Source organism: Leucoraja erinacea, unplaced genomic scaffold, assembly GCF_028641065.1.
Source record: "Leucoraja erinacea ecotype New England unplaced genomic scaffold, Leri_hhj_1 Leri_462S, whole genome shotgun sequence".
Taxonomy (NCBI): Eukaryota; Metazoa; Chordata; class Chondrichthyes; order Rajiformes; family Rajidae; genus Leucoraja; species Leucoraja erinaceus.
In genome coordinates this window covers 5,404-24,536 of record NW_026576363.1, presented here as the reverse complement: position 1 = coordinate 24,536, position 19,133 = coordinate 5,404, and the positions used below count along the sequence as shown (strand labels likewise).

At 44.4% G+C, this 19,133-nt stretch overlaps 1 protein-coding gene across 1 annotated transcript; it reads right to left on the bottom strand.

Annotated features, from left to right (window-relative positions):
• Positions 1 to 506: 506 nt before the first annotated feature.
• LOC129693892 (sodium- and chloride-dependent neutral and basic amino acid transporter B(0+)-like) lies at positions 507 to 18,864 on the bottom strand. The gene is made up of 5 exons (XM_055630630.1): positions 18,751 to 18,864; positions 14,761 to 14,860; positions 10,848 to 10,957; positions 10,588 to 10,758; positions 507 to 4,677 (listed from the first exon to the last, which is right to left on the bottom strand). The coding sequence occupies exons 1-5, from the start codon at positions 18,841 to 18,843 to the stop codon at positions 4,576 to 4,578; spliced, it is 576 nt and encodes a 191-aa protein (XP_055486605.1). The 5' UTR covers positions 18,844 to 18,864; the 3' UTR covers positions 507 to 4,575.
• Positions 18,865 to 19,133: the final 269 nt, after the last annotated feature.

Genomic DNA, 19,133 nt, shown 5'->3' with positions numbered 1-19,133 from the left:
GGGGGGGGCACCGTGAGGAGGGGAAAGAACAATGGAGGACCCGGTTTGGGGACCGCCATGAGTGGGGAAGGGAGGAACAAAGGTGGACCTTGCACTGGGGTACTTTGTCACTTTGTCAGTACACTATATCTTGGGTATGCAAGCAAAGAATTTCACTGTTACTTGTCACGTGTAACAATTCAATTCAATTCCTTAATTTGGGATAACCTCACCGTGGTCCCACCTCCAACCTGGCACCATATTCTGTGGAGAATTTGGATCTCACCCATTATGACATAGAATCAGAGCGTACGTCCGCTGGTCTATAAGTCAAGCAGTTGCTGGCCTCCCCCAAGGTCATTGTAAAAGGAAGGCTGGGCAAGCTGAAAATGCCTATGGCCAAAACTAAAATTCCAGAGACAGGCCTGTCAACATTTCGGTGGCGGGATACTTTCTCTGGACTGGGGGAGGAGTCAGTTTCAAAGCAGAGCTGAGTGCCAGGGGTGAGGTGCAGGACAAAAGTCTACATGAGTTTAGTTAAGGCAAATCGGGTAATAAGGAATAGGAGTACTGACCATCACGGCGGAGTTGGGTGAGAAAGTGGGCAAGAAAGGAACGCATGTAATGGGAAACAATGAGAGAGCAGTTTACGTGAAGTTGCAGAATTCAATGTTCATTCCAAATGGAGTGTGGGGTCTTGAAGCCACACTTGTGTTCGGCATCCTCCCACTGTGTGACTTGCTGACCATCATGTAATACAAAGTGTCTGCTTCCACCACTCTCTCAGGCAGGGTATTGCAGGCACTCACCATTTCCCATTAGAGTTAAACAACAAAGAAGCAAGACTGTCGGCCCACCATATCCAAAAAATCAAACCCTTCTATGCCTTAGGGATTCAAGCGCTCCCTGAGATATTTCTTAAGTGTGACATTATATGCTGCTACACACTCAGGCATTATGCTTCATTCTAACCTCCTTGCGGGTGAAAAGACGTCTTCATATCCACTCTAACAGTCTTACTACTTATTCTAAACATGCATCTTACTATTTATTCTAAACTTATGCATCTAGATTGCATTGCTAAGGGGAAACGTTTCTTAATTTTTAAAGAAAAACAAACCCAACCGAGCCAGTTGCTCCTCGTCATGAACATAAAAACATAGACATAGAAACATAGAAAATAGGTGCAGGACTAGGCCATTCGAAGGGACGAATGGCCTACTCCTGCACCTATTTTCTATGTTTCTATGTTTCTATTCGGCCCTTCGAGCCTGCACCGTCATTCAATATGATCATGGCTGATCATCCAACTCAGTATCCCATTCCTGCCTTCTCTCCATACCCCCTGATCCATTTAGCCACAAGGACAACATCTAACTCCCTCTTAAATATAGCCAATGAACTGGCCTCAACTACCTTCCGTGGCAGAGAATTCCACAGATTCACCATTCTCTGTGTAAAAAATGATTTTCTCATCTCGATCCTAAAAGACTTCCCTCTTATCCTTAAACTGTGACCCTTAGTTCTGGACTTCCCCAACATCGGGAATAATCTTCCTGCATCTAGCCTGTCCAACCCCTTAAGAATTTTGTAAGTTTCTATAAGATCCCCCCTCAATCTTCTAAATTCTAGCGTGTACAAGCCGAGTCTATCCAGTCTTTCGTCATATGAAAGTCCTGCCATCCCAGGAATCAGTCTGGTGAACCTTCTCTGTACTCCCTCTATGGCAAGAATGTCTCTCCTCAGATTAGGTGACCAAAACTGTACGCAATATTCCAGGTGTGGTCTCACCAAGACCCTGTACAACAACAGTAGAACCTCCCTGCTCTTATACTCAAATCTTTTTGCTATGAATGCTAACATACCATTTGCTTTCTTCACCGCCTGCTGCACCTGCATGCCTACTTTCAATGACTGGTGTACCATGACACATAAGTCTCGTTGCATCTCCCTTTTTCCTAATCGGCCACCATTCAGATAATAGTCTACTTTCCTGTTTTTGCCACCAAAGTGGATAACCTCACATTTATCCACATTATACTGCATCTGCCATGCATTTGCCCACTCACCCAACCTATCCAAGTCAACTTGGAGCCTCCTAGCATCCTCCTCACAGCTAACACTGCCCCCCAGCTTCGTGTCATCCGCAAACTTGGAGATGTTGCATTCAATTCCCTCATACTTCCCTCATTAATATTAAGTGCTCCATCTCAGACAACATCCTGGTGACCTTCTGCAACATCCTGCTGATCTCATTATACTGTCATTCCTCCTATCAACACCACTATTTTTGTCCTAAATTAATTTCCAAATTGTCACTGAATATAACAAACGTTTAGCTTCCAGAACAGATTCCTATGAGGCACCACTTCGAATGACTAAAACCATTGCTGTACACCACCTATTGCTAGACCAATTTTAGGTCCATTTAGCTAACTTACACTAGATCCCAAGGGTTCGAATCTTTTGGATCAGTCTTCCTTATGGGACTTTGTCAAACGTTGTATCCAAGTAAAATGTCGTATCCAAGATCAAAGTGCAAATAAATGATGTCAACCATCTGTTTGACTTGTTGAAGTATTGGTGCAACTTCCTTGATCACATCAATGTGAAGTGAACAGATTAGGTTGCTTGAGATGTGGACGTTGAGATGAGGCCAAGAAACATAAAGTTGTTAACCATCTCTGCAGCAGCTGGAGGGTTGTGTTTACCACCTCACTTCTTAGGACGACAACCAACTCTTTTGTATTGCTCACAATAAGTACTAGGTTGTGTCTTGAATCATGACACAGGCTTTCACAATCTTTATTCTGTACTTCATATCTTTGTTTTTGTTGATCCCACTGAGGACAGTGGTTTCATCGGCGAGCTTCAAGATGGAGTTGGTGATGTTTTTGGCCACACAGACATAGGTGTCCAAGTAGACTGAGCACACAAGCCTGAGAAGCACTGGTGTTGAAGGTTAGTTGACTATTTCTCTTTCCATACAATCTGCGTGACCTACTGAGTGTTTCCATCGTTTTCTGTTTTTATTTCCAACATCTGACATTTTTATTTGAATCTTCACACACTTTATTCTCTCATAGTGAGTTATGCTGATATATATACTGAAATCATACAGCAAACTCTCCCAACAAATGCTACAGGGATACCAGTACTGTCTGTGTTGTGAACTGTGCAACAAGTGCGTTTCCTAATTTTGGCATCTTCTTCGCACTGGGACACCTGGCTCATGTACAGGACAAACCTGTTCAGAGGTCACTCAGAATGCAAAGTGCTGGAGTATCTCAGTGGGTCAAGCATCATCTGTGGAGAACATTAATAGGCCACGTGTTGGGATGAGACTGAAGAGTTCCCACCCAAAACTTTGCCTATTGATGTCCCCCCGAGATGCTGCCTGTCCCACTGTGATACTCCAGCACATTGTGTTCTATGCAGGATTCCAGTATCTGCAGTTCATTGTGTCTCAGAGTTTGCTCACTCAGTAGAGCAGAACTGGTCAGGTCGGGGGAAGTTCTCCCCGCCACGGGTACTATGTAATCCCATGCTACCTGCTCCATGGTCGGATAGTCAGCGACTAAACAGTCTCCCACATCTGGTTTGCTAGGAGGGGGCTGTGGACCTCAGCAGGACCAAAAAAACAAGACCTGTCAAAGGACGGATGAGCTTTTAGTGAGCCAACAGCCATCCACACTTCAGTTGAAATTGCGATCACTGTCGTACATAGCATTGTAAGGAGTGAAGAAAAACATGAAATGTAATTCTTCCCTCTCCTTACTTATCAAAAGAGAAGTTTTATCAGTTAGAGCAGAACTGGTAGAAAGAGCCACGCAGTTTTAATAGTTTTCCAAAATCAAGCAACTGTAGAATTGAATGTACAAAATTATTCTGCTGTGCAGAGATTCACAGAAAGTTACTGAATTAGGCATAGTTAACCAATGGAAATTCTGGTGGAGTTAATATTTGAAATTCTTACTTGCTGTACATAAAAGACCTGTAAATGCAATAAACTCTTCTGAAAGCACAATTTTTCTCATCATTCTGATCATTGGTACTCAGAGCAACAACACTCAATCTATCAACCCTGGGCAGCACAGTGGCGCAGCTGGCAGAGCTGATGCCTCACAGCATCAGAAACCTGGTTCAACCCTGACCTCGGGTGCTGTTTGTGTGAAGATGCACGTTCTCCACATGACTGCATGGTTTTCCTCCCATGGCTCAAAAGTCATGTAGGTTTGTAGGTTAATTGGCCTCTTTAAATTGTCCCCAGTGTAGAGGGATGGGACAATGGAATACTATAAAACTAATGTGAATGGGTGATTTGTGGTCGGTGGTGTGCCGAAGGGCCTACTTCCGTGCTGTATCTCTGAACTATATTAAAGTATCCCCTTTTGTGATAAAAGCACTTTGGTGCTTTTGGAAACTTTTTTCTCAGGAAAATTTTTTTTGGAAACTCAGGAAGCCGTATAACCAGTAGAATAATAATCTGTTGTGAAGACCTTCCACTTAATTTATGATGTGAATTTCAAGTTCAATGCAAACAGAAAATTTGCCTTAAATTTTCATGTCTTAAATGCAGCAAGAGGTATAACACTGTTAGAGCTTCTGCAAATCTGGATTATTTCTGTATCTTTCCACTCTGTGCTGTTCCAAGTATGGACCCCAATCAGGTGCTGGCACACAAGCAGCAGAAATCTTCTGTGGAAAGGAAAAATAAAACATTTCATTAATTCATTCTTTAAATGGGTTCAGGAGGCTTAATATGTGAAGCAAATTTTGCTCAAGGAATTATCTACTGAGGGTCGCAGAGTTGAAAGTTTGGAGGTGGAAGACATAGGTAGCAAGGTGAAAAGTAAAAGTGGCAGGCAGACAAAACCAGGGCAAAAATCAAAAAGGACCACCTTTCAACATAATTGTGTAAGGGGTAAGAGTGTTGTAAAAACAAGCCTGAAGGCTTTGTATCTCAATGCAAGGAGCATTCGTAATAAGGTGGATGAGTTGAATGTGCAGATAGCTATTAATGACTATGATATAGTTGGGATCACGGAGACATGGCTCCAGGGTGACCAAGGCTGGGAGCTGAACATCCAGCGATATTCAATATTCAGGAGGGATAGACAGAAAGGAAAAGGAGGTGGGGTAGCATTACTGATTAGAGAGGGGATTAATGCAATGGAAAGGAAGGACATTAGTTTGGAGGATGTGGAATCGGTATGGGTAGAGCTGCAAAACACTAAGGGGCAGAAAACGCTGGTGGGTGTTGTGTACAGGCCACCTAACAGTAGTAGTGAAGTTGGAGATGGTATCAAACAGGAAATTAGAAATGCGTGCGACAAAGGCAAAACGGTTATAATGGGTGATTTCAATCTACATATAGATTGGGTGAATCAAATTGGCAGGGGTGCTGAGGAAGAGGATTTCTTGGAATGTATGCGGGATAGTTATCTAAATCAACATGTAGAGGAACCAACGAGAGAGCAGGCTATCTTAGACTGGGTATTGAGTAATGAGGAAGGGTTAGTTAGTAATCTTGTTGTACGTGCCCCCTTGGGCAAGAGTGACCATAATATGGTTGAGTTCTTCATTAGGATGGAGAGTGACATTGTTAATTCAGAAACAATGGTTCTGAACTTAAAGAAAGGTAACTTTGAGGGTATGAGACGTGAATTGGCCAAGATTGACTGGCAATTAATTCTAAAAGGGTTGACTGTGGATATGCAATGGAAGACATTTAAAGACTGCATGGATGAACTACAAAAATTGTTCATCCCAGTTTGGCAAAAGAATAAATCAGGGAAGGTAGTACATCCATGGATAACAAGGGAAATCAGGGATAGTATCAAAGCGAAGGATGATGCGTACAAATTAGCCAGAAAAAGCAGCATACCGGAGGACTGGGAGAAATTCAAAGATCAGCAGAGGAGGACAAAGGGCTTAATTAGGAAAGGAAAAATAGATTATGAAAGAAAACTGGCAGGGAACATAAAAACTGACTGCAAAAGTTTTTATAGATATGTGAAAAGAAAGAGATTAGTTAAAACAAATGTAGGTCCCTTGCAGTCAGAAACAGGGGAGTTGATCATGGGGAACAAGGATATGGCGGACCAATTGAATAACTACTTTGGTTCCGTCTTCACTAAGGAAGACATAAATAATTTGCCGGAAATAGCAGGGGACCGCGGGTCAAAGGAGTTGGAGGAATTGAGTGAAATCCAGGTTAGCCGGGAAGTGGTGTTGGGTAAATTGAATGGATTAAAGGCCGATAAATCCCCAGGGCCAGATAGGCTGCATCCCAGAGTACTTAAGGAAGTAGCTCCAGAAATAGTGGATGCATTAGTAATAATCTTTCAAAACTCTTTAGATTCTGGAGTAGTTCCTGAAGATTGGCGGGTAGCAAACGTAACCCCACTTTTAAGAAGGGAGGGAGAGAGAAAATGGGGAATTACAGACCAGTTAGTCTAACATCGGTAGTGGGGAAACTGCTAGAGTCAGTTATTAAAGATGGGATAGCAGCACATTTGGAAAGTGGTGAAATCATTGGACAAAGTCAGCATGGATTTACGAAAGGTAAATCATGTCTGACGAATCTTATAGAATTTTTCGAGGATGTGTAACTAGTAGCGTGGATAGGGGAGAACCAGTGGATGTGGTGTATCTGGACTTCCAGAAGGCTTTCGACAAGGTCCCACATAAGAAATTAGTATACAAACTTAAAGCACAAGGCATTGGGGGTTCAGTATTGATGTGGATAGAGAACTGGCTGGCAAACAGGAAGCAAAGAGTAGGAGTAAACGGGTCCTTTTCACAATGGCAGGCAGTGACTAGTGGGGTACCCCAAGGCTCAGTACTGGGACCCCAGGCTATTTACAATATATATTAATGATCTGGATGAGGGAATTGAAGGCAATATCTCCAAGTTTGCGGATGACACTAAGCTGGGGGGCAGTGTTAGCTGTGAGGAGGATGCTAGGAGACTGCATGGTGACTTGGATAGGCTGGGTGAGTGGGCAAATGCTTGGCAGATGCAGTATAATGTGGATAAATGTGAGGTTATCCATTTTGGTGGCAAAAAACAGGAAAGCAGACTATTATCTAAATGGTGGCCGATTGGGAAAGGGGGAGATGCAGCGAGACCTGGGTGTCATGGTACACCAGTCATTGAAGGTAGGCATGCAGGTGCAGCAGGCAGTAAAGAAAGCGAATGGTATGTTAGCTTTCATTGCAAAAGGATTTGAGTATAGGAGCAGAGAGGTTTCTACTACAGTTGTACAGGGTCTTGGTGAGACCACACCTGGAGTATTGCGTACAGTTTTGGTCTCCAAATCTGAGGAAGGACATTATTGCCATAGAGGGAGTGCAGAGACGGTTCACCAGACTGATTCCTGGGATGTCAGGACTGTCTTATGAAGAAAGACTGGATAGACTTGGTTTATACTCTCTAGAATTTAGAAGATTGAGAGGGGATCTTATAGAAACTTACAAAATTCTTAAGGGGTTGGACAGGCTAGATGCAGGAAGATTGTTCCCGATGTTAGGGAAGTCCAGGACAAGGGGTCACAGCTTAAGGATAAAGGGGAAATCCTTTTAAAACCGAGATGAGAAGAACTTTTTTCACGCAGAGAGTGGTGAATCTCTGGAACTCTCTGCCACAGAGGGTAGTTGAGGCCAGTTCATTGGCTATATTTAAGAGGGAGTTAGATGTGGCCCTTGTGGCTAAGGGGATCAGGGGGTATGGAGAGAAGGCAGGTACGGGATACTGAGTTGGATGATCAGCCATGATCATATTGAATGGCGGTGCAGGCTCGAAGGGCCGAATGGCCTACTCCTGCACCTAATTTCTATGTTTCTATGTTTCTATAAGATCCATGCGGGTTTGTGTTACCCAGAGACCTGGAAAGTCAATGGAAAATCATTGAACTATATTTAGAACTCAGAAGATGTTGAGAACTATTTCATTGCTTTAACAAGTCACTGAGGCATGGAGAGAGGATGGGTTCAGCTTGAGGAGATGTTTGGGTAATTTGTGTGATCAGTAAGTTATAGTTATAGACTCATACAACATGGAAACAGGCCCTTCTGCTCAACTTGTCCATGCTAACCGATATACCCTATCCATACTAGTCCCATTTCCCTGCGTTTGGCCAATATCATTCTTAACCTCATCCATGTACCTGTCCAAATGTTTTTTTAATATTGTTCCTATACCTCCTTTGGAAGCTCATTCCATACAAACACTATCTTTGAGTGAAAAGGTTGCTCCTCAGGTTCTTATTAAATCTTTCCTCTCTCCTCTTAAACCTATTTCCTCTGGTTCTTGATTCCTCTACTCTGGGTAAACTTTACCCCCCGAAAGGGAGAACCAAGGAGGGAGTGTTCTCTGCAGAAGAAAGAAAAAGGTGGGAGTACAATGTGACTGGTGATGGGATCATGTTGAACGTGGCAGAACTGTCAGAGTATGATGCATTGGATACTAAGTCTGGTGGGGTGAGAAGTGAGGACCAGGGAACTCCATCTGTATGGGACTAAGCATCACACGGGAGGGCTGGTGACCAACGCAATATTACACCTCTCCACCAATTCCAATATTGCTCGCCAGTGGGGGAGTAGGGGGCTTTCTCTTGCGCTAGTATGGGTGTTGCGTGCCCCAGGTGCTGGTTTCCAGAGGGCTAGTATAGACATTGTGGGCCGAATGGATATTTTGGCTGGCAGCCAACTGTTGCAATGATTTTAAAAGCCAAGCCAAGGCAAACAATTGGGCAGCAACCACCCGACAACCAAAATTCATTTTGTGAACAAAACTTGTTAAAAAGGTGAGGCAGACAATTGGGCAGCAGCCATCTTACAGCCGCATCGAGGGGACTCACCGTGGAGTAGACGTGCGTTCAGTGTTATTCGCAGCTCAGAAAGCCGTGACTCTCTCGCTTCTTGGGTCTGGCAGAGACTGAGTGAGGGATGCACTTCCGGGTTTTATAGTCCCTCCCCCCTGCCGCCAGCGGGGGCAGCAGAGAGAATGGGGAATTTATTTTAAACATTAATATCTCTCTGATTTTTCATCGATGGAAAAATTCCTCGGGTCCCGGAAGGCGGAAGGGGGCTCTGAGCGAGGTGGTCAAAAATGACGGCCGTAGATGGCGGCGTTTTCTCGGAAATCACAGCACAGCGAGCCAAAAGCGGTCAAGATCAGACTTTAAGTAAAACTAGACCAAGTGCAGACCCGTTGGGACTGTTCCCCCAACGTGCAGTTGTGGGGGGGAGGCTGCATGCAGCGTCACCCACACTAACTATCCCCCCCCCCCCCGCACTCACGCTAATTACCCCCCTTGATATTATATTAATATTATTAATTTGCTCCTTTTACACACACCACTGACGCATAGCCCCCAACTTGCAGTCACATCTAGAGAGGATGGGGGAGGGGTGCGGGGTTAGAGACACAGAGAGGGGCAAAAGGGATGGGGGTGGAGAGGGGGAGAAGAGGAAGTGTGGGTGAGGGGGGAAAGGTGGGGGAGGAGAGAGAGGGTGAGAGTGAGGGGAGAGAGAGAGTGGTGCTGAGAGGGGGTGTGGAGGGGAGGGATGGAGGGGAGAGAGAGGGGGGAGAGGGGGGAGGGGGGGAGAGAGGGGGGGGGGTGAGAGAGGGGTGGGGTGAGGGGGGGGGGGTGAGGTGGGGAGAGGAGGGTGGGGAGAGGGGGGGGGAGGAGGGAGGGGAGTGGTGTGTAGAGGGGAGGGGGAGGGGAGGGGAGAGGCGGTAGGGAGTGTGTGGAGGGGGGGAGGGGGGGGGGGGGAAAAGAGGGAGATGGTGGGGAGGGGAGGGAGGAGGGAGAGAGGGGGAGGGGAGGGGGGGGAGGGGGTTGAGGAGGGGGGGGGGGAGAGGGGGGAGAGGGGGGAGGAGGGGGGGGAGAGGGGGGATGGGGGGAGGGGGGGGAGGAGGGGAGGGGGGGAGGAGGAGGGGGAGGGGGGGGGGGTGGGGAGAGAGGAGGAGAAAGGGGAGGGGGGGGGGGGGGGGGAGGAGAGGGGGGGGGGGGTGATTCAAGCATTGTTTTATTTTTTTTTTTTTTTCATAGCATTGAATTTTATTATTTCTCTGTGTCCCGCCCTCAAAGCCCAAAATCCACTCCTCTATAAATATGTTCAATTATTTCCTGAAATCTATCTATATTACTAAATCTTAGTTCTTGACCGCTTTTGGCCTTCTGTGCTGTGATTTTGATGATGATATGATATGATATGATAGTCTCAGTAACAGCTTCTATCCCTCTGTTATCACGCTTCTGAACGGTCCTTCCATAAACTAGGGTACTGTCAAATTCACCTCTACCCTGTTGTGGATTTTGGGCTTTGTCTGTTGAACTGATGAGTTACAATGCTGAGAAATATTCTGCACTCTGTATCCTTCCCTTCATTCTACCTATTGTACGATCTTGACTTGATTGTATTTGTGTCTGGTACATCTGATCTGATTGGATGCAAAACAAAGCTTTTCTCTTTATACGTGACAATAATAAAACTAAACGTCTCAATTTTGATCTCTAACTTTCCAGGAATCTTGCAGACATGATATGTTAAGGAGTGAGGATACTTCATATTCTGTTTACCAAGTTGTGTCCTCACCTGGTACAATGTGGAGCCCTCAGCTTGGACAACTTTCACAATGGCAATGATGGGGATCCACATAATGCTGAAGATGATTGTACACCAGCCGAGAGCTATTGCCCAGGTGGGGTACTCGATGAGTCCGTATGTTGGTGGGGTGAATGTGACCAAAGACCAAGCTAAGACCACCTGTTTCAAATAATTGCACAGAAAGATGTCAGAGATGCAATGAGTTAGACAATTGGTGATTTTCATTAATAAAATAATTAAACTCTTACCACCAACAAGCACGGTGAGATAAAACACCAGCACACTCTCCACCACAGCCAGAACATCCAATCCTTCTCCCCAATCATCGTCTCAATGTCCCTGATGAATCTGTTCACCCCTGTGGACAGCAGTAATGTAGAGATACTCAATAATGTATCATCTTGTCTTTAGGGGAAGTTTAGAGTCATTGAGTCGTACAGCATGGAAAGGAAACAGACCATCAGGCCAACTCATCCACGCCAGCCAAGAATTCCTATTTAAGAAGTTCCATTTGACCATGTTTAGCCTATTTTCTAAACCTTTCCTCACCATATATTTGTCCAAGTGTCTTTTAAAGCTGTTATAGTACCTGTCTTAATCGTACCCTTTCACCATAAACTCAAGTCTTCTGATTCTTAATTTGTCTACTCTAGGTAAAAGACTCCGTATTCACCATATCTTCATTTGGTCTAGAGTGCATTCAGGAAGTATTTAGACCCCTTCACTTTTCCACATTTTGTTACGTTACAGCATTATTCAAAAATGGATTAAATTCTTTTTTTTTTTATCATCAATTTACACACAATTACCCCATAATTAAAAAATGAAAACAGGTGCTTAGAAATTTTCACAAGTAATTAAAAAGAAATAACTGAAATATCACATTTACATAAGTATTCAGACCCTTTACTCAGTACTTTGTTGAAGCACCTTTGGCAGCGATTACAGCCTCAAGTCTTCTTGGGTATGACACTACAGGCTTGGCACACCTGTATTTGGGTAATTTCTCCCATTCTACTCTGCAAATCCTTTCAAGCTCTGTTAGGTTGGATGGGGAGCATCAATGCACAGCTATTTTCAGGTCCCTCCAGAGATGTTCGATCGGGCTCAAGTCCGGGCTCTAGCTGGAGCACTCAAGCTCATTGTCACAAAGCCACTCCTGCATTATCTTGGCTGTGTGCTTAGAGTCGTTGTCCTGTTGGAAGGTGAACCTCTGCCCCAGTCTGAGGTCCAGAAATTTTCATCAAGGATCTCTCTGTACTTTGCTCCGTTCATCTTAGCTCAATCCTGACTAGTCTCCCAGTTCCTGCCGCTGAAAAACATCCCCGAAAAACAATTTTTCGAGGATGTAACTAGTAGAGTGCAAAAGGGAGAACCAGTGGATTTGTTATATCTGGACTTTCAGAAGGCTTTTGACAAGGTCCCACATAAGAGATTAGTATACAAACTTAACGCACACGGTATTGGGGGTTCAGTATTGATGTGGATAGAGAAACTGGCTGGCAGACAGGAAGCAAAGAGTAGGAGTAAACGGGTCCTTTTCACAATGGCAGGCAGTGACTAGTGGGGTACCGCAAGGCTCAGTGCTGGGACCCCCAGCCATTTACAATATATATTAATGATTTGGACGAGGGAATTGAATACAACATCTCCAAGTTTGCGGATGACACGAAGCTGGGGGGCAGTGTTAGCTGTGGGGAGGATGCTAGGAGGCTGAAAGGTGACTTGGATAGGCTGGGTGAGTGGGCAAATGCATGGCAGATGCAGTATAATGTGGATAAATGTGAGGTTATCTACTTTGGTGGCAAAAACAGGAAAGACTATTATCTGAATGGTGGCCGATTAGGAAAAGGGGAGATGCAACGAGACCTGGGTGTCATGGTACACCAGTCATTAAAAGTAGGCATGCAGGTGCAGCAGGCAGTGAAGAAAGCAAATGGTATGTTAGCATTCATAGCAAAATAATTTGAGTATAAGAGCAGGGAGGTTCTATTGTAGTTGTACAGGGCCTTGGTGAGACCACACCTGGAGTATTGCGTACAGTTTTGGACCTAATCTGAGGAAAGACATTCTTGCCATAGAGGGAGTACAGAGAAGGTTCATCAGACTGATTCCTGGGATGTCAGGCCATTCATATGAAGAAAGACTGGATAAACTCGGCTTGTACTCGCTAAAATTTAGAAGATTGAGGGAGGATCTTATAGAAACGTACAAAATTCTTAAGGGGTTGGACAGGCTAGATGCAGGAAGATTGTTCCCGATGTTGGGGAAGTTCAGAACAAGGGGTCACAGTTTAAGGATAAGGGGGAAATCTTTTAGGACCAAGATGAGGAAAACATTTTTCACACAGAGAGTGGTGAATCTCTGGAATTCTCTGCCACGGGAGGCCAGTTCATTGGCTATATTTAAGAGGGAGTTAGATGTGGTGCTTGTGGCGAAAGGTATCAGGGGGTATGGAGAGAAGGCAGGTACAGGATACTGAGTTGGATGATCAGCCATGATATTATTGAATGGCGGTGCAGGCTCGAAGGGCTGAGTGGCCAACTCCTGCACCTAATTTATATGTTTCTATCCCCACACCTTGATGCTGCCACCACCATGCTTCACCGTAGGTATGGTATTGGCCAGGTAGCTGGTTTTCTCCAGACATAAAACTTAGCATTCAGGCGAAAAGAGTTCAATCTTGGTTTCATCAGACAAGAGAATCTTGTTTCTCATGCCTTTTGGCAAACTCCAAGCAGGGTGTCATGTGCCTTTTATTGAGGAGTCCCTTCCGTCTGGCCAATCAACCATAAATGTCTGATTGGTGGAGTGCTCCAGATATAGTAGTCCTTCGTGAAGCTTATCCCATCTCCACAGAGGAACTCTGGAGCTCTGACAAAGTGACCATCGGGTTCTTGGTTACCTCCCTGACCAAGGCCCTTCTCCCCGATTGCTCAGTTTTACCAGACGGCCAGCTGTATGAAGAGTCCTGGTGGTTTTAAAATTCTTCGATGTAAGAACGACGGAGGCCACAGTGCTCTTCGGGACATGCAATGCTGCAGAAATGGTTTTATACCCTTCCCCATATCTGTATCTCGACACAATCCTGTCTCGCAGGTCTACGGACAATTCCTTCACCTTCATGGCTTGGTTTTTGCTCTGACATGCACTGTCAACCGTGGGATCTTATATAGACAGGTGTGTGCCTTTCCAAATCATGTCCAATCAATTAAATTTACCACTGATGGACTCCAATCAAGTTGTAGAAACGTCTCAAGAATAATCAATGGAAACAGGATGAACTTAAGCTCAGTTTTGAGTGTCATAGCAAAGGGTCTGAATACTTATGTAAATGTGATATTTCAGTTATTTATTTTTATTTACATAGCAAAAATTTCTAAATACCTGTTTTTGTTTCTTCATTCTGGGGTATTGTGCGTAGATTGATGATTTAAAAAAAAAAAATTATAATCAATTTTAAAATAAGGCTGCAAACGTACCAATATGTGGAAAAACTGCAGGGGCCTAAATACTTTCTGAATGCACTATATGTGACCAAGAATTAATTTGCAGCAAATACTTCAGTTAAAATATCCAGTACCTCAGCAATACAAGGGGTCATGAGCAAAGGACACAGAAGGTTATTGTGTCTTGTGAATATGGAATGAAATGGCAAAAGGCCTTGGCGGTTGAGGACAATACTTTTATTCTGTAGATGAAGTTAAGTAGATTCACATTGTGTGCACTGTCTCTGTGTAATCTACTATCACATTATTTTTAATTAAGTATGATTGTGCTATGTATAGTAAGATTTTTATTGAATTGTAAGCAAAACAAGGAATTTCACTGTACCGAGGTGTATGTCTCAATAATGGATGACCTGCCCCTCCTTTCTTCCACCTTGCCCCCCCCCCCCCCTCCTTCCAGCTTTCCCCCCTTGCCCCTATAATCAGAGGAAGTGTCCCGACCCGAGACGTCCATGTTCTCCAGGGATGCTGCCCGACCTGCTAAATTACTCCAGTACGTTCTATCTTTTTTCCCCACAATAAAGTAACACTGAACCATTCAACATCACCCTAGTAACTTTGAAGAAACTCAAAGATGCTCTTCTTGGGTTTTTTTCAGACAAATTACTTTGTTTTTGTTTTGTCGCTTCCCATGTTGTCTCGGCACACCTACCATAGATCCAGCCCAGGCCGATGAGTTCCAGAAGAGCCACTGTCATGAGAATCCACCCGGCACAGAAATGATCAAGTAAGTTGATCCAGTAAATCCCAGCCTAAAATTAAACATGAAATTTGATACATAGATAGGCAAGTACAGTACAGGAACGGGCACTTTGGCCCACTATATTTGTGCTGAACATGATGCCTAGCTGGACTGACCTCATCTACCTGCATATGATCCGTATTTTTCTATTCCCTGTGACTATCTAAAAGCCTCTTAAACACCACTATCATCTGTCTCCACTGTCACTCCTGACAATTCGTTCTGGGTCCCACCACCCTCTGGGAAAAAAAAACTTGCTCTGCACATTCCTATTAAACTTTCCCTCTCTCATTTTATAGCTATGCCCTCCATGTTGGAGATTTCCACCATGGGAGAAAGGTTCTGATCTGTGCTTCTTATAATTTTATCGTCTTCCCTTAACCTCTGAAGTTCCAGAGAACGCAATCCAAGTCTATACAACTCCATGCAGCAGAAACCCTCTAATCCAGGCAGAATTCTGGTAAAACCTCATCTGCAACCTCTCCAAAAACATACCCAGTAACTCAATTTCATCCTTAGCAAACTTACTAATGTGTTGATATGGGTTTTTATATGGAGTTAAAATGGCATCCCTGTGTGTTGTCTGAAGCTTTGTGGGATACGCACAGCGACAGGCATGATGAGCTGGGGTCCAGCTTGGTGGCTGTACTGCTCAGAGAGACAAGATCAATTTTACACATGACAAATCACTCACCCAATGTTTTTATTCTGGGTATATTATCCTGTGTTATCATGAAATACTACTTTGTTGATTTCATTATTTCCACAAAGCATAGAAGGGGGCATCTCAGTCAATCTATGCCTCCATTAGCTTTCCCCTTAACTTATTCTCTCCACATTACCATCAATAAACTCAATAACCAACACGTCTTTCGGAGACCTGCATGTAGGTGGAAACTGGAGCACCCAGAGAAAAGCATTGTAGTTACAGGGAGAGTGTGCAAACTCGACACAGACAGTTCTGAAGATCAGCATTGAACAGGCACCACTGATGACGTGAGGCGGCGGCTCTACCAGCTGCATCACTCTGCCAACTATTGCTCTGCTTTTGAAATGGCCCCCATTGCTCAAATAAATTGTCTTATCAGTGGGATAGAGGAATAGAGACATAAAATACAGATAAAGGCCCTTCAGCCCTACTCAGCGGTGACTAGTGGGGTGCCACAATGCTCAGTGCTGGAACACCAGTTATTTACAATATAAATGATTTAGACGAGGGAATTACATTTCCACGTTTACGGATGACACAATGTTGGGTGGCAGTGTGAGCTGTGAGCAGGATGCTATGAGGCTGCAGGGTGACTTGGATAGGTTGGGTGAGTGGGCAGAAGCATGGCAGATGCAGTACAATGTGGATAAATGTGAGATTATCCATTTTAGTGGTAAGAACAGGAAGGCAGATTATTACCTGAATGGTGTCAAATTAGGAAAAGGGGAGGTGCAACAAGACCTGGGTGTGCTTGTATATCAGTCACTGAAAGTAAGCATGCAGGTACAGCAGGCAGTGAAGAAAGCTAATGGCATGTTGGGCTTCATTGCGAGAGAATGTGAGTTTAGGAGCAAGGAGGTCTTACTGCTGTTGTACAGTGCCCTGGTGAGATCCCACCTGGAGTATTGTACGTAGAAAAGAACTGCAGATGCGAGTTTAAATTGAAGGGACACACAGTGGATAATGCTGGAGTATCTCAGCAGGACAGGCAGCATCTCTGGAGAGAAAGAATGTATGACGTTTCAGGGAAGACCCTTCTTCAGACTGGCATTGGTGAGACCGCACCTGGATTATTGTGTGCACTTTTGGTTTTCTAATTTGAGGAAGGACAATATTGCTATTGAGGGAGTACAGCGTAGGTTCACCAGGTTAGTTCCCAGGATGACGGTGAAAGAGCTAATAGTTAAATCTAAAATGGAGTCGTTCTTCTACAAAAGCATGGACTAATAGAACAAAAGAATGGCTCGGTGCCAAGTCTGAATGACTTTGTAAATTATATGAAACAATATGGAAGACAGGGGTGTCTTTTCAATAAAGACGTTAAGATGGCAGCCTGCAGTAATAACATGTGCTTCTCCAAGGCCATAAAGAAGCCAAGATTGAAAAAAAATAGCTGAATCTCCAGAGATAAGTATGGAGAGGGTTTGTAATTGGATGAGCTCGATTTGGCCCCAGCTTTCGTATATTCTGAAATGCTACAGAATCCTTCAGTCATGCCATATTCAGACTTGGTAGGATTGTTTTACTGATAAGAATAATGTATAATTGTGCTAACTCTCCTTTGTTCTGTGAGTGGGAGCACGAGAAAGCACTGAGCAATGTTTGTGCTCATTGTAATCTCGCCACTTCCGTCTCACGAATCAATTAAAGATTGCCATGGTCTACCTTCAACGTTGTTGCTATCTGCTTTTTAAGAAGCTAACTTTCACAACGGGACTGACATATTGTGAACGAATGGGTCGACTGGGCTTGTATTCACTGGAATTTAGAAAGATGAAAGAGAATCTTATAGAAACATATAAAATCTTAAAGGATTGGACAGGCTAGATGCAGGAAAAACCCTTGATGATGGGAGTGTCCAGAACCAGGGGTCACCGTTTAAGAAAAAGGGGTCGGCCATTTAGGACTGAGATAAGGAAAAACTATTTCACCCAGAGAGTTGTGAATCTGTAGAATTCTCTGCCACAGAAGGCAGTGTAGGCCAATTCACTGAATGTTTTCAAGAGAGAGTTAGATTTAGCTTTTAGGTCTAAAGGAATCAAGGGATATGGGGAAAAAGCAGGAATGGGGTACTGATTTTAGATGATCAGCCATGGTCATATTGAAAGGTGGTGCTGGCTCGAAGGGCCGAATGCCCAACTCCTGCACCTATTTTTGAATGTTTCTATACTTCATCTGTGCCAACCATGTTGCTCCATCTAACCTAGTCACATTTGCCTGCATTTGGTCCATATCTCTCTAAACCTTTTCTATCCATATACCTGTCCAGGTATGTCCATTTTACGTTGCTTCTTCTGGGCACAACCAGTCAGTATGAAACTGGCTGGCACCGTGGGTGGAGACCCGGGCTAGTCCAGACCGGCTAACCAACAGCCCTGTCTGGACTGACGGGATACCAGCGCTGCTTCTGGCCATATTTCCCGCAAGCCCAGGCAGGTTAACCTGGAGAGATGTCACCCATCTCTCAAAACATGGGGGGGACGTGTCCCCTCTGGCCCCCCCGGGTTTTCCGCCCTTGGTAGATAGGGTTTGGAGGTCATAATATCAGTGTGATTGAAGGATCAGCACTCGGATCTGAGGGACGGTGGCTGGGATTGGGGAGGATTGGATGGAGGTGCCATGCCATGTCCAGTTCTGGGATTGGAGGAAAGCTGGTTGAAGTGTGATGGAACAGAGTTGTTAGGACGGGAAATAGAATACAGGGTGGTCTATGTTTCTGACTGGATCCCAGAGACCATGTGAAGGGCTAGGAGATGATCAGAGCATGAAACAGATGTATGGATAGGAAGGGTCCGGAGGGCTATGTGCCAAATTGCAAGTAAATTGCATGGTGAGATCACAGGGGAGATGTGGGCTGGCAGTGGGGGTGAGGGATTGAATAAAGACTCAGGGGTTCCTGAGGGGAATCAGGGAGCTGACATTAGGGGTTTGGATGGATGCATCCGGAGGGATTGTCAGAGCTGGGCTTGGGGTAAATTATGGGGACGGTTGGACACATCACGAGGCATTGACAGATGGAGTGGTGTAAAGTGGATCACTTCATGGATTCCCCGTCCCCACTCAACGTGTCACAATGGTGGTGGGGTAAAATTCTATGGGGCTCGTCTTTAAAATCCAACCCATCAAATCCAAACCCACCCAGTTTTCGCTACTTGTCCGTTAGCATTTAAATGATCATGGAGAAAACATACCTGTGTCACATATACAAGGCCAAGGACATAGAATGACAAACAAATGGCGATCGTCACAGAAAGGCGCTTTGTCCGAAGAAATGAAGGGAACATGTCCAGCAGAATTGTTATGCTTGTTTCTGATGAAAGAAAGTATAAAATGAGAGAAGACTGATTAATTGTTTGTAACACATAACACAAAATTGGATAGAATGTGATCGATGAATTCTTGGTTCTTGGTTTCCTGGACCTCCAAAAATATTCCAAATGGAATATAAACTGGAGGTGGTGGGGGGTGGACTTAAACAAAAAGGTTTCTTGGAGAAATAGAGCTACCTTAAATTTAGTTGCGTCTGTTTGAGTAACTATGGTAGGGTGAAGACTATGGTGTCAGCGGGCTGAAT